General features: G+C 40.0%; 1 protein-coding gene across 1 annotated transcript in view; it reads left to right on the top strand.

The window, feature by feature from the left end:
• PLEKHA8 (pleckstrin homology domain containing A8) overlaps positions 1-24,216 on the top strand; it is a 96,681-nt gene extending 72,465 nt beyond the window's left edge. Inside the window, exon 13 of the mRNA XM_032286896.1 lies at positions 23,930-24,216. Coding sequence (XP_032142787.1) covers positions 23,930-23,985 — 56 coding nt within the window. The 3' untranslated portion in view covers positions 23,986-24,216. The remainder of the gene's footprint in view (positions 1-23,929) is intronic.
• The last annotated feature ends 1,369 nt before the right edge of the window (positions 24,217-25,585 follow it).

The raw sequence follows: 25,585 nt of genomic DNA, 5'->3' as shown, positions 1-25,585 counted from the left end.
TTAAAACTTTTATTTCTTGTTCTTGTTATACAAGCAAAAAGTTTTATACAATGCTGAATAGAAGTGGCCATAGGGCCAGGCGCGGTGGCTCAAGCCTGTAATCCCAGCACTTTGGGAGGCCGAGGCGGGTGGATCACGAGGTCAAGAGATCGAGACCATCCTGGTCAACATGGTGAAACCCCGTCTCTACTAAAAAAATACAAAAATTAGCTGGGCGTGGTGGCACATGCCTCTAATCCCAGCTACTCGGGAGGCTGAGGCAGGAGAATTGCCTGAACCCAGGAGGTGGAGGTTGCGGTGAGCCGAGATCGCGCCATTGCACTCCAGCCTGGGTAACAAGAGCGAAACTCCGTCTCAAAAAAAAAAAAAAAAAAAAAGAAAGGGCCATAGAAGATACCCTTATTGTGTTCCTAATCTGAAATGGAATGCTTTCAACATTTCATAATTATACATAATTTTTGCTATAGGTTATTTGGTAGCTGCTGTTACCAGACTAAATAAGTTGCTTCCCAGGGAAGAGAACAACACTCACTGGGCTAGTTGAGAGTGGGGTGGAGGGGAGGGGAGGGGAAGGACAGTGGTGGCAGGGGGGACGGGGGGAGGATGGGGAGGGATAACACCAGGAGAAATGCCTGATGTAGGTGACGGGGGTGGGGTCGGGGGGATGGAGACAGCAAACCACCATGGCATGTATGTACCTATGCAACAGTCCTGCAGGATGCTGGATGTGCACATGTATGCCAGAGCCCAACATACAATTAAAAAAATAAAAATAGGTTGCTTCCTCCATCTAGCTAATGATATTATGAAGCAATGATTAATATTACAAAAAAATTCTACATTTATTGAGATGATCATAAAGTTTCTTCCTCAAACCAATTAACATGATAAATCTCATTAAGAGATTTTCCAACTTTAACCATCCTTGCATTCCAAGGATTAATTCAATTTGGTAATGGTGTATTTTTAATAGGCATTTCTGGAATCAGTTGCCTACTGTTTTATTTAGGATTTTTGCATCTATATTTAGAAATGAGATTAGGCTTTAATTTTTCCTTCACAGACTATCCTTATCTGATTTGCCATCAGAATTGTTACACTTTGTAAAATGAGGTGGGCAGTGTTCCCTCATTTTATATTCACTGGAACAGTTTGTTTTAGATAATGATGATCTATTCTTCAAAGTCTGGGTCTAACTGGCAAAACTTCTGGGCTGAATTTTTTTCTTTTTCTTTTTTTCATGTGGAGGGTAGATTTTAAAATTCCCAATTCAAGTTATAAATCTAACCAAAAAAAATGTATTTCTTCTTAAGTAGTTCTGTTAAGTTATATATTTCTAAGAAACTGCAGTTTAACTATGTTTTCAGTTCTCTGATTATGGGTTTTAAGTAAAAATGTGCATAAATGACCCTGAGAACTTCCTCTGTGTAGTCTGGACAAGACGCCCACTAGGACTAAAGAGAGAGACTGCACCCAAAGTTCAGCTTCCCACAGAACCAGTAGCTCCCTTCCTTTGGCAGGAGGGTTTGTGGCTTGCTACAGCACCCAGGTGCTGGGCTTTCACAGCAACTCCAGTAAACAACAAGCACTTAAATACAGATAACTCATGTAAGCAGTCTGTGTGCCTCTCACAAAGAAAGTTAATTCTCATGCCTGCACTGATAGAAGATGGAAGAGCCTGGGGCCAGTGATCCCCCATGAAATGTAAACCCACTGTGAGTCTGGCTCATCATCCTTGTCCTGCCATAATTCTTTGTGCAATAATGGGAGGACAGTGATTACATCTCAAATGGTAGTTTATATACCATTGGTCATCTGTAATTGTTCACTCTCTTTCTCTCTATTAAATGCACTAAAGGTTTGTCATGGTTGTTTTCACATTTATTTTGGAATAATTTTAGTTATATAGAAAAGTTGCAAAGATAACACAGAATTCCCATATAACCTTCACCCCGTTTCACTAATGCTGACATTTCATATGACTGTGTGCATTTGTTAAAACAGATTAACATGGTTTAGCGTGGTGGCTCATGCCTGTAATCCCAGCACTTTGGGAGGCTGAGGTGGGTAGATCACCAGAGATCAGGAGTTTGTGACCAGCCTGGCAAACAGGGTTCTGAAATCCTGTTTCTACTAAAAATACAAAAAAAATTAGCCGGGCATGATGGCAGACGCCTGTAGTCCTAGCTACTCGGGAGGCTGAGGCAGGAGAATTGCTTGAACCCAGGAGGTGGAGGTTGCAGTGAGCCAAGATAGTGCCAGTCCGCCTAGCCCAGGCAACAAGATCAAAACTCTCTCTAAAAAAAAAAAAAAAAAAGAGAGAGAGAGAGAGATTAACATTAGTGCAACACCGCACTACAGATATTAAGATTTTTTTCTTTTCTTTTGGGAGGCGGGGGACAGAGTCTCACTTTGTCACCCAGGCTGGAGTGCAGTAGTGCAGTCATGCCTCACTGCAACCTCCGCCTCCCAGGCTCAAGCAATTTTTTTAAAAAATATTTTTTATTGTACTTTAGATTCTGGGGTACATGTGCAGATTATGCAGGATTGTTGCAGAAGTACATACATGGCAATATGGTTTGCTGCCTCTATCCCTGTCACCTATATCTGGCATTTCTCCCTATGTTATCCCTCCCCAACCTCCTTACCCCTCACTGTCCCTCCCCTAGTCCCCACCAACAGACCCCAGTGTGTAATGCTCCCATCCCTGTGTCCATGTGTTCTCATTGTTCAACACCTGCCTTTAAGTGATAACATGCGGTGTTTGATTTTCAACACCCGCCTTTGAGTGACAACATGCGGTGATGTTCTTGTGTCAGTTTGCTGAGAATAATGGTTTCCAGATTCATCCATGTCCCTACAAAGGACATGAACTCATCATTTTTTATGGCTGCATGGTATTCCATGGTGTATATGTGCCACATTTTTCTGGTCCAGTCTATCATCGATGGGTATTTGGGTTGGTTCCATGTCTTTGCTATTGTAAACAGTGCTGCAATGAACATACGTGTGCATGTGTCTTTATAATATATATCCTTTGGATATATACCCAGTAATGGGATTGCTGGGTCAAATGGTATTTCTATTTCTAGGTCCTTGAGGAATCGCCACACTATCTTCCACAATGATTGAACTAATTTACACTCCCACTAACAGTGTAAAAGTGTTCCTATTTCTCAACATCCTCTCCAGCATCTGTTGTCTCCAGATTTTTTAATGATCGCCATTCTAACTGGTGTGAGATGGTACCTCAATGTGGTTTTGATTTGCATTTCTCTAATGACCAGTGATAATGAGCATTTTTTCATATGTTCGTTGGCCTCACGTATGTCTTCTTTTGAAAAGTGTCTGTTCATGTCCTCTGCCCACTTTTGAATGGGTTTGTTTTTTTGTTTTTCTTGTAAATCTGTTTTAATTCTTTGTAGATTCTGGATATTAGCCCTTTGTCAGATGGGTAGATTGCAAAAATTTTTTCCCATTATGTTGGTTGCTGGTTCACTCTAAGGATTGTTTCTTTTGCTGTACAGAAGCTCTGGAGTTTAAATTAGACCCCATTTATATATTTTGGCTTTTGTTGCCAATGCGTTTGATGTTTTAGTCATGAAGTCCTTGCCTATTCCTATGTCCTGAATGGTTTTGCCTAGGTTTTCTTCTAGGGTTTTTATGGTGTTAGGTCTTATGTTGAAGTCTTTAATCCATCTGAAGTTAATTTTAGTGTAAGGTGTCAGGAAGGGGTCCAGTTTCTTCTTTCTGCACATGACTAGCCAGTTTTCCCAACACCATTTATTAAACAGGGAATCCTTTCCCCATTGCTTGTTTTTGTCAGGTTTGTCAAAGATCAGATGGTTGTAGATGTGTGGCATTGCCTCCAAGGCCTCTGTTCCGTTCCGTTGGTCTGTATCTGTTTTGGTATCAGTACCATGCTGTTTTGATTACTGTAGCCTTGTAGTATAGTTTGAAGTGATGCCTCCAGCTTTGTTCTTTTTGTTTAGGATTGTCTTGGCTATGCGGGCTCTCTTTTAACCAAAAGAAGTTTAAGGTGTTTTTTTCCAGTTCTGTGAAGAGGGTCATAGGTAGCTTGATGGGGATAGTGTTGAAGCTATAAATTACTTTAGGCAGTATGGCCATTTTCACAATATTGATTCTTTCTAACCATGAGCATCGAATGTTTTTCCATCTGTTTCTTTCACCTGAGCCTCCCAAATAGCTGGGACCACAGGTGTGCACCACCATGCCTGGCTAATTTTTAAATTTTATATAGAGATGGGTCTCACTTTGTTGCCCAGGTTAATCTCAAACTCCTGGGCTCAAGCAATTATTCAAATTTCACCAGTTTTTTCACTAATATCCTTTTTCTGTTTTAGGATCCAATATAAGATACCACATTGCATTTAATGTCATCCAATTTTTAAAAAATCAATTGTATTGAGAAAAATTAACATATCATAAAATTTACCCACTTAGAGGATATAATTCAGTGGTTTTTATTATATTTACAAAATTATGTAGTCCTTACCATAATCTAAGTTTACAACATTTTCATTACCCCCAAGAGACCCTGTAGTCATTAAGCAGTCACTCCCCATTCCTCCCTCCTCCAGCCCTGGGCAACTAATATTTCTTTCTCTATAGATTTTCTGTTCTGGACTTTTAATGTAAATGGAATTATGCAATATGTGGTGTTTTATGTCTGGCTACTTTCACTTAGCATGTTTTTCAGATTCATCCATAGTGTAGTATCTATCAGTACTTCATTCCTTTATATTGTTGGATAGTATTCCATTGCATAGGTATATGGCATTGTGTTTATCCATTCACCAATTAATGAGCATTTGCATTGTTTCCATTTGGGAATTATTATCAATAATGTTGCTAGAATCTTTGTGTAGCAGTCATCATGTGGATATGTTTTCATTTCTCTTGGATATGTATCTAAGAGCACAATTGCTTGGTCTATGGTAACTGTGTTTAACATTTTGAGGAACTGCTGAGGTGTTTTTGAAAGTGGTTATACCATTTTATGGTCCACTAGCAATATATAAGGGATTCAGTTTTTCCACATCCTCATCAACACTTTTATGTTTAATATAGCCATCCTTGTGAGTGTGAAGTAGATAGCTCATCATGGTTTTGATTTGTGTTTTTCTTATGACTAATGATGTTGAACATCATTTCATGTGCTTATTAGCAATTTGTATATCTTCTTTAAATAAATGTCTATTCAAAATCTTTGCCCAGCTTTTAATTGTATTGTTTTCTTATTTTGAGGTTTTGTGGGGTTTTTTGTTGTTTGTTTTTGAGACAGAATCTTGGTCTGTTGCCCAGGCTGGAGTGCAGTGGTGTGATCTTGGCTTATTGCAACCTCTGCATCCTGGGCTCAAGCAATTCTCCTGCCTCAGCCTCCCCAGTAGCTGGGATTACAGGCGTGCACCACCATGCCCAGCTGATTTTTGTATTTTCAGTAGTGACAGGGTTTCACCACTTTTGGCCAGGCTGGTCCTGTACTCCTAACCTCAGGTGATCCACCCACTTCAGCCTCCCAAAGCACTGGGATTACAGGCATGAGCCACCATGCCTGGACCTTATTTTGAGTTTTAGAAGTTCTTTATATATATTCTGGATGCAAAGTCCCTTTTCAGATATATGATTTTCAAGTATTTTCAAATATTTGAAAACATTTGTTAAAAATCAATTGACTATTAATGTAGCAGTTTATTATTGACACATTATCTTGATTTCTGTAACTTTGTAACAAGCTTTGAAATAAGAAACTGTAGGCCAGGCGCGGTGGCTCAAGCCTGTAATCCCAGCACTGTGGGAGGCCGAGGTGGGTGGATCACGAGGTCAAGAGATCCAGACCATCCTGGTCAACATGGTGAAACCCCGTCTCTACTAAAAATACAAAAAATTAGCTGGGCATGGTGGCGCGTGTCTGTAGTCCCAGCTACTCAGGAGGCTGAGGCAGGAGAATTGCCTGAACCCAGGAGGCGGAGGTTGCGGTGAGCCGAGATCGCACCATTGCACTCCAGCCTGGGTAACATGAGTGAAACTCCATCTCAAAAAAAAAAGAAAGAAAGAAATAAGAAACTGTAACTCTTCCAACTGTGTTTTTTTCTAGATTGTTTTGGCTATTCCATGTCATCTTTTTTTTGAGACAGAGTTTCGCTCTTGTTACCCAGGCTGGAGTGCAATGGAGCAATCTCGGCTCACCGCAACCTCCGCCTCCCGGGTTCAGGCAATTCTCCTGCCCCAGCCTCCTGAGTCGCTGGGATTACAGGCACGCGCCACCATGCCCAGCTAATTTTTTGTATTTTTAGTAGAGACGGGGTTTCACCATGTTGACCAGGATGGTCTCGATCTCTTGACCTCGTGATCCACCCGCCTCAGCCTCCCACAGTGCTGGGATTACAGGCTTGAGCCACCACACCCGGCCCCCATGTCATCTTATTTTAAATTTTTTCCATTTAACCACTTTTAGTTTTGGGATTTTCTTTATTGTTTCTTAGTTTTCTATTTCATTCATTTCTGTTTTTATTTTTATAATTTCCTAGTTTCTACATTCTTGGGTTTTCATGTTTGTTTTATAACTGTAAAAATGAACATTTATTTTATTAACTTCAGGACTTTTTTTTTTTTTTTTTTGAGACAGGGTCTTGTTCTGCCATTCAGGCTGGAGTAGTGTAGCACTGTCATTGCTCACTGCAACCTCTGCCTCTCAGGCTCAAGCAATCCTACCACCTCAGCCTACCAAGTAACTGGGACTACAGGTGCATGCCACCACACCTAGCTAATTTTATCTGGAATGATACATTTGTCAGAAGTACCCCTGTAGTTAAGCAACAAATGGCTGTGTTTAAGTATATGTATTTTTTTAAATCCATGAATTTAAAAATAGATTCTGAGACATAAGACATAAAAAGTCAGCCATATGCTGTTCACAATAGGCATGCTTAAAATCTAATGATCTGGAAAGACTAAAAATAATGAAATGGCAAAATAATTACCAGGTAAATATTAATTTTTAAAATTGATAACATAGAATTTAATAGCCACAACAGAGGCCAGAACACAGTGTAATTATGTTGATATTAGACAAAAAAGATTTAAAAGTATTTAGGGATAAAGAAAGTGCAAAATGAAAACGTGAACAAGTTTCTGTGCAACAACTAACAGCATAATTGACAGAAAGAGATGGAAAAAAATGAACAAATTCACAGTCAGTGTGGGGTAGACAAAAATAGAATACGAAAGGTTTGAACGAGACAATTTTCACGACTCAGCATATATCAAAAAAAGTCAAGATTTTCTGACCACAATGTACTACAATTTGAAATTAGTTAACAAAAAGATAGCTCCTTAAAAAAAAACTTTAAAAAAACACTTCTGAAGTATTTACATGTCAAAAAGGAAATCATAAATGAAATGAGTACATACTTAGCACTAAAAGAGTGTGACTACAATGCATAATAAAATCTTAGGGGTGTAGCTAAAGCAGAACTTGAGTCATTTGTGGATTTAACTGCACACATTAAAAAAGAAAGAAGTGGCCAGGCACAGTGGCTTATGCCTGTAGTCCTAGCTACTTGGGAAGCTGAGCTGGGAGGATAGCTTGAGGCTGGGAGGCAGAGGTTGCAGTGAGCTGTGATCGTGCCACTGTACCCCAGCCTGGGTGACAGACCCAGACCCTGTCTGGAAAAAAAAAAAAGTCCATCTCTATAAATTGTACAAAAATTAGCTAGGTGTGGTGGCATGTACCTGTAGTCCCAGCTATTTGGGAGGTTGAGGTGGGAGGATCTCTTGATCCCAGGAGTTCAAGGCTGAGCTGTGATAGACCAGTGCACTCCAGTTGGGGCAACAGAGTGAAAACATCAACATCAACATCATCATCATCATCATCATCATCCATCACTATTAGCAGTAGGAGTAGTATTTTCTACTAGTGTTTTCAGTGGTTGCTCAGGTTTACCCACATTTGCTATTTTTTTGAAGATCATTAGTTTTTGCTTTCTGTGTCTTTCTTCTGGTTTTGATTTTCTCCTTCCGGAAGTAAAATATTCCCGTAGTAATATTTTCTGGAAGGGTCTATGAAGGGTAAACTCAGTCTCTGCCTAAAAATGTCTTTTTTCTGCCACACTTTTGAATTCTAGTTTAGCTAGTTATAAAATTCTAGCTTGTCAATTATTTTTCCTTTATATTTTGAAGATATTTTTATGCTGTCTTCTGGCCTCTCACTGTTGAGTATTGTGCTGTCAACTTAATTTTTGCTTCTTTATAAGTAGTCTGTCCTCTATCTCTGGTTGCATTTAGGATCTTCGCTTTGTTTTGTGGTCTGCAGTTTTCTTGTTATGTCTAGTATAGATTTATTTTCATTTCTTATCTTTGGACTCAGTGCATGCTTTTATTCTGCAGATTCTTTTCTTACAATTCTAGAAGAGTCTTTGCTATTTTCTCTTTCAATATTACCACTTCACTATTCTCCCTATTATTGTTTCTGGAATTTCTATTAAATACATATTGGACTATCTCATTTCTTATGCCTCATAACCTCCTTTTAACATTTTCCATCTCTTTATCATATTGCTACACTTAACATAATTTCCTCAGATGAGACTTCTAATTTACTAATTCTCCCTTCAACTTATTTTTCAGCTCCCTAACTTTTTAATTTAATGGCTAGTTCTCCTTTCTAGATATTCTAGTTCGTTTCTGTTAAAAATATTACCTTTCTTTTTCTTTTTTTGAGACAGAGTTTCACTGTTGCTCAGGCTTGCGTGCAGGGGCACAATCTCAGCTCACTGTAACCTCTGCCTCCCAGGTTCAAGCAGTTCTCCTGCCTCAGCCTCCCCAGTAGCTGAGATTACAGGTGCACACCACCATGATTGGGTAATTTTTATATATTTAGTAGAGACGGGGTTTCGCCATGTTGGCCAGGCTGATTTCGAAGTCCTGACCGCAAGTGATCCACCCGTCTCAGCCTCCGAAAGTGCTGGGATTACAGGAGTGAGCCACCACACCTGCCCTACCTTTCTTTTTTTGTTGTTGTTACAACAGTAGCTAAAACTTACTCTGTGCAAAGCATATGTGTACTCTTCTAAGCACTTTACATACATTAACACATTTAATCCTTGCAACAACCCATTGATACAGATACCATTAGTATCCCTACTTTACAGATGAGGGACCTGAGGCACAGAATATTAAGTGACTCACCGAAGGTCACCCAGGTGGTAGGTGATAGTGATGAGAGTTGAACCCAATACTTCAGCTTCAGTTTCTCTCCTCATAACTACCATGCAACAGTGCCTGTCATGGGGTTTGTTCTTTTCTTGGTGTTTTAAATACATCTTTTAGGGCTTTAATAATTTTAAACATGTTTATTTTGCATTTCCTTTCCAACTGTCATTCTATGATATGAAGTTTTAGGGAATCTTTTAGTGCTATTTATTGTGTCTGCTGACTCTTAAGGAGGATTTTGTCCTCCTGCATTTCATAATTTGTGTTTGTGAGTTTATCTTTAGAGAAGCCTGTTTTTCTGTGAGAATCCGTGTGGCCTCAGTTGTAGGTATGTCCCTCAAGAGCAGTTTTGCATTTGCCACAGAAAGATTACCACACCTGGACCTCTTTTTTGGCTGTTTAGAATTCTGGAGGACATTTATCATCATGGTTCCTGGACCATCTGCAAATTTGAACCTCCAAATTTGAGGTAGAAACAGACTCTGAGAATTCATTTCTCAAAGGACATTTTTCCCCATCCAGACAGAGGCATATAAATTCTTTTTTGTCTCTCTGTGCCAGTGAATTGATGGTTTTCCTAATCTGCTCTTTTCAGTGTGGGTGTAGCCTTTTAAAAACTGCTGCAGTTTTTTAACTAACCCCAGCTGTGGCAGCATCCCACATCCTTACCACTCACTTCCCTCTTTGTTACTGACACACCTGGAGACTTCCTTTCTCTCTTGCCAGTTCATTCATGCATTTAAAATAATTTTTGCTGTATTTTGTCAAGCATTTTAAGGCAGTATATCAGGAGAGTTTTCAGACTGTTTTCCCATACCTTCTTTTAAGAAAACTAGGAGTCTCATTCTACCCTTTAAAAAAAAGTATGATGTTAACTATTTTCTCTTGGTAAGAGTCATAAAAAATTGGGGACATGCATAGAAGTGTTGGGAAGAAAATGCAAACTACCCATTGTACCACTCCCTAAAAATGGCCATGATTTATATGTTTCTCCTTTTTGTCTTATATGTGTTTAGATATACACACACATATATGTGTTTGTGTATATATGTGTACTATATAACTGGATTCATGTGTGAACAACTGTTTATATGTGCCATTTTTCACCCAATAGTATGTTGTATTTTTCTTACATCATTAAAATTCATTAAAAAACAAACAACTGAAGAAAAACTTCTGTCTTAGAAGCTTAAGGATAAATGGGGAGCATCTTCCTGCATATATTTGATTGGCTGTTCTGCTAATCTACTCTTCTGCTCCTAGCAACCTAGAAATAAAAAAGGGAATAGCTACACTAAGAGCCCTGGAATCCTAATTAATGTTGCACCGCTGATAGATGCCTTACATTTAAAGCAAGATCATGTTGTTTCTCTCCCACAGAAATGACTTTCATTGACTACTCTAAACAACTTCATATTTCTGGTCTCCAATTTGCGGCAACTAAATCTTAGCTACTCCCCCATTCTAGCTTTCTTGTTGAAAATTGCTCTCTGAGCAAAGCCTGGAATGTCTGAAGTCATTCCCCAACACAGTTGCTAGAGATGGGCTGTGAAATAACAGAATTTAGCAGCAAGTCTCTCCACAGGCCATGTATAAAAAGGATCTGAAACCCAGGCTGGGAATGACAAGTATGCAAGAAGGAATGGCATTCCCCTGCCCGCCTTCCAAAAGCAGTTTGGCTTTAGGAGAGTGGGCGTGTGTTTCACTTGGTCTTGCAAATGTAGGTCTAACTTTGTCACCGCCTTTCCGTCTGCCCTCCAGCATCTGTGCCCAGTTGACGTAATGGCTGTGGAAGGCAGATTGAACATTACTAAGGAGACAATCTGGAAATTGCGAGAGGCAGGCAAGGTCAAGGATGGAAAGCATTCTTTGGAGACTGGGGCTCTCAGCTCACAGTAATTGAGAAATTAACTCAAACTCATGCCATACAATGAAATTATATGTATGTGTGCATTTCCTAGAAGTTACCCCACGGTCCTTCCCAGTTAAGTTAGCACTATGCCATGCCTTGGCCAAATGAATTTGAGTTCCTAGTTAGGTTCTTGAGACTCAAATTAGTTCCAAGTTCGTTTCTTAAAATTGGTAGTAGAAATCATAACCTTAAAATATAGTTTGTTAAAAATTAAATTTAGGGCCAGGCACGATGGTTCCTGCCTGTAAATCCAGCACTTGGGTAGGCTGAGGTGGGAGGATTGCTTTAGCTCAGGAATTTGAGACCAGCTTGGGCAACACAGTGAGACCTCATCTTCACTAAAATAAAAAAAATTAGCCAGGCGTGGTGGCACACACCTATAATCCCAGGTACTCAGGAGGCTGAGGCGAGAGGGTCACTTGAGCCCAGGAGTTTGAGGTTGCAGTGAGCCATGATCATTCCACTGCACTCCAGCCTGTGTGACAGAGCAAGACCCCCTCTCCGGAAAAATATTAAATTTAAAATCTTTAAGAAACAACATTTTTGATTTACAACTGCCAGAATTATGAGAAAAAGAATTTTAAGTTTCAGAATTTTAGTGTGTACAATAGAAAACGAAAACACAAAGCTTATGTTGTCAACAAGATATTAGAAACGGATTAGAAGAATAACTAGACAACTCTACTTCCTATAGATTAAAGGTTGCCAAGACTTTATTCATATTTTTATTTTTTAACAAATTTAAAAACTGAGATGTCGATTCATTTCTAAAAGGGACACACAAATGTCTGATGGTGGCCCAGGAGGGCTGTCACTTAGAATCAGGCAGGTGCAGAGTGACCTGCAGAACATGATGACCTAGCATGAGACGGGATGCATCACATCTGGGTGACGCCTCTCTCCAGGGGATCTTCCTGGACTAAATACCTCTCCTGGGCCAGGATGCCCAGCAAGCCCTGAGATGCCTCTGAAGAAAAGGAAATATGTGAGTTGAGTGAGACCTAAAATACCTGAGAAAACCCTGAAATGACTGGATCTATCTGGAGCTTAATTGTTTATCGGCCATCAGGTAGAATGAGGTCTCAAAAGAGAAATGAAATGTGTTACAAGAAAATAAAGCTCAATTGCTTGCCTATTTGAGTTTGTGGCCCGTGAAAATCTTGCCCACCAAACCATGAGAAGCAACATGCGGGACCTTTTGATAACTCAGCAGGTAGGTGAGCATCTCATAGAATCCAAGGGGAAAGGCATGGGCTGGGCTGAGAAAGAACCAGGAGCTGGAAAGCCACTGGGATCTTTTCTCAGCTGCCATGGCTGCTTCTTACTGCATATCTGTTTCTGTCTTCTCTCTCTGAGCCCTATCTTTCTCCATGTCTCCCATCCGACAGAATATAGTGGCATTGATGCCTAAGTTATGTGATATAGTTTTAGCCATATGCAGATTGTACCTTTCTGTATCTTAGCCTCATTTCTAAATTCTTTTTTTTTTTTTTTTGAGACAGAGTTTCACTCTTGTTGCCCACGCTGGACGGCAATGTGTCGTCTCAGCCCACTGCAACCTCTGCCACCCAGTTAAAGCAATTCTGCTGCCTTAGCCTCCCGAGTAGCTGGGATTACAGGCATGTGCCACCACGCCTGACTAATTTTGTATTTTTAGTAGAGATGGGGTTTCTCCATGTTTGTCAGGCTGGTCTCGAACTCCTGACCTCAGGTGATCCACTTGCCCCAGCCACCCAAAGTACTGGGATTACAGGCATGAGCCACTGTGTCCAAACTCATTCTCAAATTCTTGCACAAGAATCTGATTGGCCCACTTTAGTCTCATGTCTGTCTTCCTCCATTCAATCAATGGTGGCCTGAGGGGCATTGGCCTTTGGGACAGACATGAGTGCTATGGGTTCATCATTTCAAGTTAGGGGACAGTCCCCAGGGAATTAGAAATGGCTGTGAGCTCGGAGAACACCCCAAAAGATGACGACTTCTCAGTCACTGTGGGACCTGTGGAAAAAATGCCTCACTTTTCCCATCTACAAAATAGAAAGAATAATATCTGTAATATTCCTATTTTTAAGTGAAGGCAAAGGGAATTAGCATGTATTGACTTCTCTCCATATAGGAAGTTAACCAATTTAACTTAGCACATCTTGAAAACAACCCTAAGAAGTGGGCATTTTAATTTCCATCTTTATAGATAAGGAAATTGATGCATGCGGAGGTTAAATCTCATAGCTAGTACATGGCAGAGCTCAGATCTAAACCCAGACAGAGCCCACGCTACAGCCTGGGGAAGTAGCTGCTACTAAGATTGAGATAATGTCTCAAAGCCACACATTACGTTCTCAGCTATTAAGAAACTGCCAAGGACGGTATCTTACATGTAGCAAATGCTCAGAATTGGAAGTCTCATTAATAAGAGCACCCTCCCGTCAATTGCAGCAGAAGTCTTATCATCACAGAGTGTTTTACTCATATTAATCCACCAAACACCTCTGGGAAGTGGGCACCCATCTCCTCTGGAGAGGTTCCTGCCAGAGATGAAAACAGCAGCTTATACCTGTTTTAACGGTAATTGACCTTCAGCCACCATTTTGCTGCAATGGATTAGAGACCTTCTAAAGCTTCCATCCTGCTTCATGTTGAGGTGTGAATTTGTCACCTTAGGAACCTGTCCTCACAGTCTTTAGGATGTATTTATGTGCTCTGATCTTCTGGCCTCCTGATGCTAAATATAACTTTTTTATTGGTACTGAGCTGATATACAAAACTCAGGCTGTCTTTGCGATTGTTTGCTGAATTAGAGATTTGTTAACACCTACTATATTCTCAGCTTTGAGAATAGTAAACCTCTAAGATACAATGCAAGCCTCTGAGAGCAAACAGTCTTCTCTGTGCTATCAAACAGCTAAGAACTTGGTTGTTAGGGAAATGCAAATCAAAGCCACAATAAGATACCTCTTCATACTCAGTAGGATGGCTATAATGCTAATAACTGAAAACAAAACAAAAGAAAAAAACAGAAAATAACACGTTGGCAGGTGTTAAAAGAAAAAACTTTAGACAACAGAGTTTAATTGAGTAAAGAACAATTTGAGAATGGGGCAGTCTCTAGAATCAGGGCTTCTATGTGGTCAGCTAACATTTATGGATAAAAAAAAGCAAAGTAACATACAAAAAGCGGAAGTGAGATACAGAAACAGCTGGATTGGTTACAGCTGAGTGTTCGCTTTATTTGAATACGGTTTGAACAGTTGGATGCCTGTGATTGGCCAAACTAAGCCCTATAAAGAAAATCAGCATGCCTATGATTGGTCGGAATTCTGTGACTGGTGCAAGTGTAGCTTACAACAGTCTGTTTACACATCCAGTTAGGTTGTAATTTAACCAGTTAGGTTTTAGTTACACCTTTAGGCTGAACTTAAATATGTAAGGAGGCAGCTTCACGCTAAACTAAATTTAACATAGCCATGTGGAGAAACTGGAAAAAAACACAACTAAGAACCACCTTTAAGTCACCAGTCAGGTCTAGCTTGGATGAAATTAATGCATGTTCACTTGAGAGTATTAGTTGAAACTTCCTATTATTCAGATCGGTTTGATTGGTGGCCAACTTGCTTTGGTTAAAGATAACAGGATCAAGGCTAGGTGTGGTGGCTCACACCTGTAATCCCAGCACCTTGGGAGGCCGAGGCGGGTGGATCATGAGGTCAGGAGATTGAGACCATCCTGGCCAACATGGTGAAACCCCTTCTCTACCAAAAATGCAAAAAAATTAGCTGGGCATAGTGGCGCACACCTGTAGTCCCAGCTACTCAGGAGGCTGAGGCAGGAGAATTGTTTGAACCCAGGAGGCAGAGATTGCAGTGAGCCGAGATCGCACCACTGCACGCCAGTCTAGGCGACAGTGCAAGACTTCATCTCACACACAAAAAAGAGATAATAGGATCAAATAGGTGACTTCAAACACCGTAAGCAGGTTTTTGATCTGCTTCTCTGATCATTCTACCACAGGTAGAATGATCATATAATTGATCATCCAAACTGGGACAATTATTTCCAAGACAAATGCTAAAACAGAAAGGACACTGGGACAGAAGGCCAACCCATGGTTGCCTTTGCTGGAGGAGCACCAGTAACATATTGACAACCAGAGAGCTGACTTTCTTTACCAAATCAATCATGGTACATTTTCCAATTAATCTATTTAACCTGTGGGAAAAATGTAACAATGGCCCCATGGTAGAACCAAGGGATACATACTGTAATTTACTAGGAAGCAGCGGTGGCAGGGGTCAACATGAAAAAATAGATATCTTTTTCTCTTTTTCAGGTCTGCCTCTTCTTTGACCCATATAGGGGAGGGCCATTTTCTTCCATGGGAGGTTGGTTAGAAAGTGGCAGCTCAGGGTAGATATCAGAAAGGCAGTGGTCAGAAACAGACCCCAAGAGGGATTTGGGCCACCATCGTAAGAGAGGAGTGGCCAAAAGGATGAAGAACTTACAGTTTATAGGCTAAGCACAGTGGCTCATGCCTGTTATCCCAGCACTTTGGGAGGCTGAGGTGGGAGGATCACTTGAGGTCAGGACTTCGAGACCTGCCTGACCCATTTCTACTAAAAATACAAAAATTAGCCCAGTGTGGTTGCAGGAGCCTGTAATCCCAGCTACTCCCGAGGCTGAACCTGGGAGGTGGAGGTTGCAGTGAGCAGAGATTGCGCCACTACACTCCAGCCTCGGTGACAGAACAAGACCCTGTCTCAAAAAAAATAAAAGGACAAAGAACTTATAATTTATTGATTTCCTTTCCTTCACAAAGAAAAAGGGCTGGCTGGCTTCATGCATGACTTTTAATCTTTGTATCTCTGCCCAGAGGCACATTTTGGAGAGGATGCTGTTTAAATTTCTAAATCAATAAATAAGCAGGGTCAAAGATCCAAAACTAGCAAATTGCTGTTTCCAGGAAAGATGCGGGCCTTGTCAATGTGGTTCTGTCCTGCACATACCAGGGTGTTCACACTTTTCCTGCCCAGGCCTAGAGTTGCTTGGAGCTATTCATTCTATAGAAGTTCTATCCAACTATCTTGGTATGTTTGCCACAAAGAACTTTTGAGGAGGGCTGAACTAGGTGAGCCTTAGAGACCTATAAAGGAAAGTAATATGCCTAGATTTTTATATGTGCATATAAAGCACTGTAAGAGCTCTGACTAAAGAAATGAGAATGTCAGTGTGAAACTTTTTGTGATTCTGCCTGGGCGTCCATCAGATGGCCTTTCTTTTAAGAGGTAGAATCAGAACACATTGGCTTAGATGCTGCTGTAGAAAACTGGCCCATCTGGCTATTCTAATTGTTTCAGAAAAGAAATACCACTGTATCTATATATGGATCTCTTGGTGTCCTCACTGCCAAATATGCATAGATCACATAAGACCGTAAAACCGTTACCTATGTTACGCTTTTGGCTACACTTTCCACTGGGCTTTTTGCCCCCACGTTCTTAAATAAGGTTATTATGACTCACATTCAGCTTCCTATATTCTATGAATTCACCCCCTTCTGGGAAGTTGTTTTTTAAAAATCATGGTTGTCTAAAAGCCTTATAGTTGTAAATTTCTCTTTTCCTTATGGTAATACCTTGCACTTATATGTATAGAAAAACTACCGCAACGCCACTGTTGAAATAGATACCTTTTATAATGTCTTCCCAGCTTAGTACCCCCTTCCATTGATAATATCTCCATCTCCATAAGACATAATGTTTTTGATGGATCACTCTGCTCTCCTGGTCACGAATGGACTTCTGAGTTTGAGGTGAGCCAATCGAATTGAAGCTGGGGTTCCGTAATAGACATCCTGTTAGATGGAATGAGGGTAATGGAAACTGATGAGCAGAAGCTGCCATCATAGAAAAGCATTCTCATCCACATCCCCGGAGAAGCAGAAAAGTGGATATTTTAAGAGAAAAACAGAACTGATGAGCAAAGTAAAAGGATGGGATGATCTGGCTAGAGACAGACAAAAAGGAGGAGGTTTGGGAGAGAGAGAAAGGGACTGGAAATAGTAGTTCCTGGTAGTTTTCTGGTTCCTGGTTCTCAGCTGTCATGAAGCCCACTCCTGTCCTTGGGTTCTGTGAAATATTCTGGGCTTTTTTCCCCCTAAGCTAGCTTGGTGAGTTCCTATTATTGACAACCATAAGACCATTGACTAAGACAACTAGAACTTACTTCTCCATCTTCTCATCTGTTTTGAGTCCCAGAACAGAAGAATGAACCTGCAGATTCTTCCTGAGTTAGTGAAATACAATTATAGACATTTGGACGTGACATAATCTAATCCAACACATTTATTTTATCGATGAAACAGTGGTGTCCAAGGAAGTTAAATGGCTTACCGAAGGTCACACAATTAGGGGGATGGTAGAATTAGAACGAAACCCTAGGTCATTTAAATGCCAGTCTGACCTTCTTTCCACTAACCAAACCTGCCTTTTAATGAAAACATTCAGTATCATACTTGGTGCAGAGAAGAGCTGTTCCCTCTTCTAAATGATGTGGTAGATCTTGCAATCAAGGGATCCCCGTCCTCAAACACAGGGGTGGGTTGGGGATCCAGGCTGAGCTTTTAAGAGTATCACAGACCTCTAGCATCAGTGATTGGCCCAGAGGTGGGCTTCAGCTCCAAGCAGAGCTATTTAAGGACTCTTTAGGGAAAATAATCAGACACTTAGACAGAAAGAGAGAATGTGGAAATCTCGTTTTTGAGCTCTGAGACATTAAGGATCACATGAACTTAGAGCTGCTATGGGTTGTCTTTTCAGCACAAGAAGACAGCCTGCTGAAGAACAGAGCCAGCATAGAGGAAAACAGAACCAAGAGATGGAGAGAGACAGATAACCGATCACTTTTTGGGCACCTAGATTTAGCCATGCCTGAAGTTATCTAATTCCTGAACTTCTCAATTACCTGACCCAGTACATTTCATTTTCTAGTTAAGCTAGTTTGAGGTGACGTTCTAGTATATGCAACCAGGTAAGGTATAATACCAAAACATTGATTGCTAATCCTAGTTTATACATTTTTGCTTCTTATTTTTATATGCTACAGAGAGGCTATATCTTTGGGTCATTATAAACAGATGTCAGTTATTTTGGTTAAAATGTATTTAATGTGCATTATTAAGACTAAACTAGAAACAGCAGTTACAAAGAAATACAACTGTGTGTGTGCTTTTGTTTTCCAAGGAAGAAGAGTAATTTTGTCCTAAAGCAGTAGATGAGTAGATGGGCTGTTTTTTGTTTGTTTCTGACCCCTTTTACACTTTTAGGACTTATTGAGGACCCCAAGAATTTCTGGTATGTGGGTTATGACTATCAATATTTACTGTATTAAAAATAGAAACTGAAAATCTTTAAGATATTTAGTGATTCATTTGAAGATACCAATGATGAATGCATGTTAATACAAATAACATTTTACTATTTTTATAAAATTAGTTTTGACCCCTGAGATCTGTTCAATGGCAGTTTGTGTGGGATAGGAAAGAGCAAAATGGAGGACAGACTTGGAAAGTGAGTTTTATTTGCCTTCGTTTATAACACTTGAGTCGAAAAGGAGCTCCATAATCTGTTGAAATCTTAGCAAAGTTTGCCTAATTTTGGTAAGCCTTTTTTGTTGGTTTACTGATTAATGCCTTCGCCGACAATGTAAAAGGTCATTCATTACTTGCTGCGTAATCTGCCTGGATAGCAAAGCTTCCAGGTCTCACCAGAATAATTTCCTGTGCTTTCTGTTGACCTGACTAGATCCTCGACTATTTAGGAAGAAAAAGTACAAAAGGTTTTCACTTAAGAAAGAGCAAAGGTTCTTTTTAATCATGTTACCTTCTATGTTTATTTCAAAGTCCTTTATTGTGACTCAAATAAGTAATAAAGTATTGTTTCTAAGGCACCCACGATCCTATCTTAAGCATTCAAATATCTTAAGTTTTTGTTTTTGTTTTTTAATTTTTGTTCTCCAAAAAAATTAGATCTTAAATTTAGGAAAAAAATAAAATAAATCTAGAATTTTTTCCGGCATTTTTTAATCATAATTTTTTTTACCTTTTTTATGGTAGTAAAGTATATGGAACATAAAATTTACCATTTTCCCTGTTTTTAAGTGTACAGAAAATTAGGATCTCTTTTACACCTAAAATACCTTTGAGATCTTCCAGTGGGTCCCTTGAAAATCACAAACTTGTTTCTTTCATCACATAAAAAGATAAGGGTTAGGTTTCTTTGATGTGTTACTATGGTAGGGTTTGCATGAGAAAAGTTATCAAACCAGAAGAGGTACTTAGTCTTCCCTAGGTTAAATTTGTATAGATAAAATATTGTTAATGTAACTATTTCAGAAATGGTATCAGATGGTCCCCAACTTACAAGGGTTTCACTTACGGTTTTTCAACTGGGTTTATTAGGGTAGTAAATGCATTTTTGACTTCCGACGTTTTTTACTTACCATGAGTTTATTGGGCTTTAACCCCATGGGAAGCCAAGGAGCATCTGGAATTTATAGGAAAACCCTGGAGATTTATCAGTGCCCTGGCTGCCCATAATTTATTTTTACCCTCAAGGAAACTACTGATCAAACTCTTAAGAAATTGGTTTGTTGTGTTTTCTTGTATTTATTAGAGTCCTGACAACACTTTGCCTAATTATATTAGACAACAGTATAGTGTTCTCAATCTTAATTCCTGTTATTTAAAATGTCCCCTTAGCCTGGCCAGAGTCTTACATTTTTAATTGGAAATTACTATTTCCTAGGCTAGTTGTTTTCAAGGGGGTACACATCAGACTTAACTATGGAGTTTTATAAAAAACAAAATGCCTATGCCTTACTGCTCAATCTCTTTACTTCATATTTTTGGTATATTATATCTCATAATTATATCTCAATTTATTTTTCTCTATAAAAATTGTGTTCCTCCATTTTTATAAATCAGTTTTTTTAATGCAAACTTAATTATTATCCTTAGAGACAACTTGCCTACTTTTTTTCTTTTTTGCAATGGCTTTATTATTTTTGTTTGGCATGCCACAGAAGAAACCACATTTCTTTACTGGTTGCATTATAATTATGCACCCTTATCTGACCTGTCACATTTGAGGGTTACCAGTTATAAATTAACCGCAGCCACTCTACGTCTCTGCCATCTACAGATTGCTTTTTGTTTTGTTTTGTTTTGACTCTGAGGCTTGTGTGAAGGCCCTGCTATAAGCTACAGGCCAGATTTTCTGCCTTCAACCAAGAAGGACTGTCTCAGGCTTGTGTGAAGGCCCTGCAGGCTTGTGTGAACGCCTTGCTATAAGCCAGAGGCCAGATTTTATGTCTTCAACGAAGAAAGACAGTCTAAGAGCTTCATGGAGAAGGACCGTATTGGATACTTCAAATTGCTGACACTTTAAAACACAGACTCTTGGGTATAACTTTCTGAGCTGATATCTCTTAGATAACTCTAAGCTCAGATGAGTAAATTCAGTCAAGATCTCTAGGACTCTTTTGAGTCTGAAGAACTGCTAACCCAAGATCTTCAGAACAAGAGTTACATAAGACTAAATGAACTAATGAAGGGAATTTTGTTGTGGTTTTTAAGAAAGTATTGTTGATTTTGTTTCAATATCCTATAGTCATGCACACTCACCATTTGGGGCAGGCTGGAGTAAAGCACTCTGTGATGTCATCCAGATCACGAAATCTTAGTAAATGGATGTGTCATAAGAGATAAGAGTGCCATGGAATAACAGCAGCTTCTGGCTTAGAAGGTGTGTATTTCCTGGATACACACCTTTTCCTAGAGGAAATCCCACATCTTCATAGGAGATCTGGTGTAATGCTCTTGGGACCTCTCTCTAGAGAATGAGCTAATATCACTGAGTCCTAGTAAGCCTCAGCAAACATAATAGACAGAACTATCATCATTATCAGAAAAGTAACAGAGAAAAATGTTAAAATAATGGTTTTGTCACCTTAAAATCTATGTTAGTCCCTTAGCACCACCGCTGAGATTTTGCTGAAAAGGAAGTTCTGTGCATTGGGCTTCAGTGAAGGAAGTCACTGCAAGTGTTCAGAAATAAGGAAAATGAGAAACTGTTCTAGCTGAAAATATGGGCAAGGAGGGCATCATTGAAGAAGACAGAATACTGACGTGTTTAAATGAATAAAGAAGCTAAACGCCAAATCATAAGTGAGTATTTGTTTCTTTGACATATATAAAAGGAAAATGTTTACCAGGTGAATGTGATCAGCTAGGCATTTTTGAAGGCAAACGTAGCCAAATCCTGTAACCCCTAACTTGCTCAAATTCTACATCCAACCTTTTAGAAGAATGTTCAAAAAAGAAGTAATTTTGTACAAACTAAGGTTGGAAGATTCAGAAACAAAATTCAGAATGAATTTTCCTCGCCCCAGAGTAGGAAGGCTAAAGGAAATCCTTTTCCTGAGCTTTACTGGGCGCATTTGGGGTAAATCACAGTGACTCATTTATGTAAATCTTCAACTTCTGCTGATCGTCCAACGTGATTTTCTTTCAGACTCTATTTGCAGTGATACATGAACTTTGGCACAGGCTTAACTCATGTCTGCGCTTTACTTACCCTCCCACCCCACGGCTGGGCTCACTGTTCTGGAGCGTAGTACAGGAAGAAGACAGCTCTCAACCTTCCTGTGTTGCTCTCCTGGGAGTTATTTCTCCAGATCCTACGGTCTTTTTACCTCTCCCATCACCCCTGTGACAAATCATACACCTCTCTCCTGACCCCCATCTCCTGGGACCCAGGGTCTACAGTCCCTCTTGATACAATGAGACGACCTTGGGCTCAGCTGAAGGGTGAATGTGGAACCAGCTATGCTTGCCTCTCTACCTACCTCCTCCTACCACCTAACCACAAAGCAATGTGGATGGAGCAGATTTATCAAAGGGTAGGGCTAACTAAACGGACTTACAACATAGGAGTGAATCGAAGGTAAATTATATGTTAACATCAAACTTATACTAGAATAAAAGCCATGGAGAACTTGAGAACAGGGCAGAAGAGTCAGCATTAGCAGGACAGGCCAGGATGGCCTTTGCATTCCATCTTGGGCTCCTGATGTCCTAGCCAGTGGGGTCTGAATATGCCTCCTCTTCTTGCCAACACACATGTCTCAAAGGCAAATGGTTATTTTCAGAGACAGCAAAGTCCAGATTTCTATAAATGAACAGAAACATTTCTTAAATACACTGAAGGCGGTACAACTCTGCCTACTGGTGGGGATAAGTTTTTTGTTTTGTTTTGTTTTATTTTTTGAGATAGGGTTTCCCTCTGTCACCTAGGCTGGAGTGCAGTGGTGCAATCATGGCTCACTGTACCCTTGATCTCCAGGGCTCAAGATTCTCCCACCTCAGCCTCCCAAGTAGCTAGGACTATGGGTACATGCCACCATGCCCAGCTGATTTTTGTATTTTCAGTAGAGTCAGGTTTTCAACATGTTTCCCAGGCTGGTCTCGAACTCCTGGGCTCAGTGATCCACCTTGGCTTCCCAAAGTGGTAGAATTACAGGTGTGAGCCACTGTGCCTGACTGGGGAGAAGTTTTAATTTTCCTTCTACTTCCAAATCATGGCCAAAGGTTATGGGGACACAAGAAAGAGGGGATATAGGAGCCCCTGGTGTTTCTTCACCTAGTGGCTGCACAAAACACCTGGCTGGAGTTCTGAAATGACCACTGCCCTGTACATGAGGCCTAAATACATCCCTACATCCTAGGATGCCTCACAGGACTCTCCCCAAGCAGGAGAGAGGCCGGGTAAAGGTTTACGATCTTCTTAGCTAAGCAACTGGTGGCTTTTCCAGTTGTTCTAAGGGAACCAAGTTTCAAGCAACTTCTGCAGATGAACTTTCCAGGATGAATTTCAGCTGCTTTATGTGCACACCCTTTCTATTAGTTTGTAAAAATCACCAAAACATGACTGTTACAAGACTTTTCTCTAAACTGTCGTTCTCACGGAGGGGCAATTTTGCACTCAGGGGACGTTTGGCAATGTCTGGAGAAATTTTTTTTTTTAATTTTTTGTGTGAGATGGAGTCTCGCTCTGTTGCCAGGCTGGAGTGCAGTGGTGCAATCTCGGCTCACTGCAACCTCCGCCTCCTGGGTTCAAGCGATTCTTCTGCCTCAGCCTCCTGAGTAGCTGGGATTACAGGTGCACGCCACCACACCCAGCTAATTTTTGTATTTTTAGTAGAGATGGGGTTTCATCATACTGGCCAGGCTGGTCTCAAACTCCTGACCTTGTGCTTCACCTGCCTCGGCCTCCCAAAGTGCTGGGATTACAGTCGTGAGCCACTGTGCCCGGCCATCTGGAGAAATTTTTGCTTGTGACATTGGAGAGAGGGGAGGGTAGAGGGGGATGCCACAGGCATCTAGTGAGTGGAGGCCAGAGAGTGTGGCTAAAAATCCTGCAGTGCACAGGATAGCCACTGACAACAAAGAATTTTTGGCTTCAAATATCACTAAGTGCTACTGTTAAGAAACCCTACTCTAAAGACTTGGAAAAAAGGAGATTAGGTTCATCTGTGACCAGTATTCCCAATCATATCACCCTCATGTCACTCCTGAATTTTACTTTAAAAATTCATTAGCTGATCTTCCTACTCATCATCCCTTAAGAAGCAGATTAAGAGTAGTAACAGCTTTTACTGAGTTCTTACTATGTGCTAGGTTCTGGAGTAATGACCTTACATACTTTATCTCACTGCTGTCCCTGTTTTCAGAAAAGACAACTGAGCTCAGAGCAAGGAAGGAAGTTGCAGATGGACTTAAAACTTAAAATGGCAGAGGGAGGAATCAACCTGGACATGGAGCGCTGAAGCTTTTGCTATTTTTCCCAATGCCTTTCTAAGGAAACCCAACAGTATCCATTTCATCGAGCAATTACTTTGTACCCAAAATTCTATTTTTATAAGAATTTTTCATTTTCTGACAAAAACTATTTGTTAAATAAATGTAACTTCATAATTGTGATCATTCATCATTTGGAGCAAATTTCCCTGATACATTTTAAAACATATGGATTTTTTTTTTTAAAACCTCCTTACCAAAAAGGAAAAAAGGAATGTATTTTTCGTATTTTCGTCTCAAATGTAAGGAATTCTTCATTTTTGGAACACATATTATGCTTTAAATGGTGGAACCAGGTAAAATTGCAAGGAAGCTTATGCTATCTGGAGACACTCATTTTTTTTTTAAGGAATATTTTGTAACTTTACAACAGCCTGTTGAATTTTTATATTCATATGCCTGTCTCTTTCATTGTCCTGTGTATTAGTTTTCTATTGCTGCATGAAAGAATTTAAACCCGCCTAACTGCTTAAAATAACACCCACTTATTAGCCCACAGTACTGAAAGTCAGAAGTCCCAGTTCAGCGATTGTATCACTGGGTTCTCACTCAGGTTCTCCCAAGGCTGAAATCATGGTAATAGGCTCAGTTCTTGTCTGGAAAATACAACAAGTTTGAGAAAAAATCTACTTTTTGAGCTCATTCAGGTTGTTGGCAGAATTCAATTCCTTGCAACATTGGCCTAGGCAAATATTTTATGACTAAAACCCAAAAGGAAACGCAACAAAAACAAGAATAGACAAACGGGTCTTAATCAAACTAAAAAGCCTCTGCACAGTAAAAGAAATAATCAACAGGTTAAAGAGACAACCTACAGAATGAAAGAAAATATTTGCAAACTACACATCTGACAAAGGACTAATATCAAGAATCTACAAGGAATTCAAACAACTCAACAAGAAAAAAACAACCCTATTAAAAAGTGGGCAAAGGACATGAACAGGTATTTCTCAAAAAAGACATAGGAGCGGCCAATGAACATATGAAAAAATGCTCAACATCCACCAATCATCAGAGAAACGCACATTAAAACCACAGTGAGATACAATTTCCCATCAGTCAGAATGGCTAAGATTAAAAAGTCTAAAAACAACAGATGTTGGCGAGGATGCAGAGAAAAGGAAGCACATATACATGGTGCTGGGAATGTAAATTCGTGCACAGTGCCTGGTTCAGAAGACGCACTTTAAAAAGCTGCGTCAATGTTTATAATGTATCTGCGTTTGTAGTATTCAAGTCCTGCGGGCTAGGACTCTAGTGCAAAGTTTTCTGCAATCCAGTAATGCCTGTCCTGTACATGGCAGCCAGGGAGCACCCAGCAGGTGTAATTGTTGGGCCACACACTCTTGTTTTAAAATGTTCTTTATCTTCTTGACCTTTTTGGATTATGCCATGTGAATTCAAGCTGAACAATACTGAAGCCAGTCTTAGGAGGCTTATTTCTAAGAAATATTCAGCTTTATGTAACGCAAATTTTTTAAAAATCACACACACCCTTCCTTGGCAAGTGAGCATTCATATTAGTGTCT

Source organism: Sapajus apella, unplaced genomic scaffold (genome assembly GCF_009761245.1).
Source record: "Sapajus apella isolate SASKATOON/1434 unplaced genomic scaffold, GSC_monkey_1.0 scaffold19, whole genome shotgun sequence".
NCBI lineage: Eukaryota > Metazoa > Chordata > Mammalia > Primates > Cebidae > Sapajus > Sapajus apella.
Note: the sequence above shows the minus strand (reverse complement) of the source record. Positions and strands in the feature narration are given on the sequence as shown.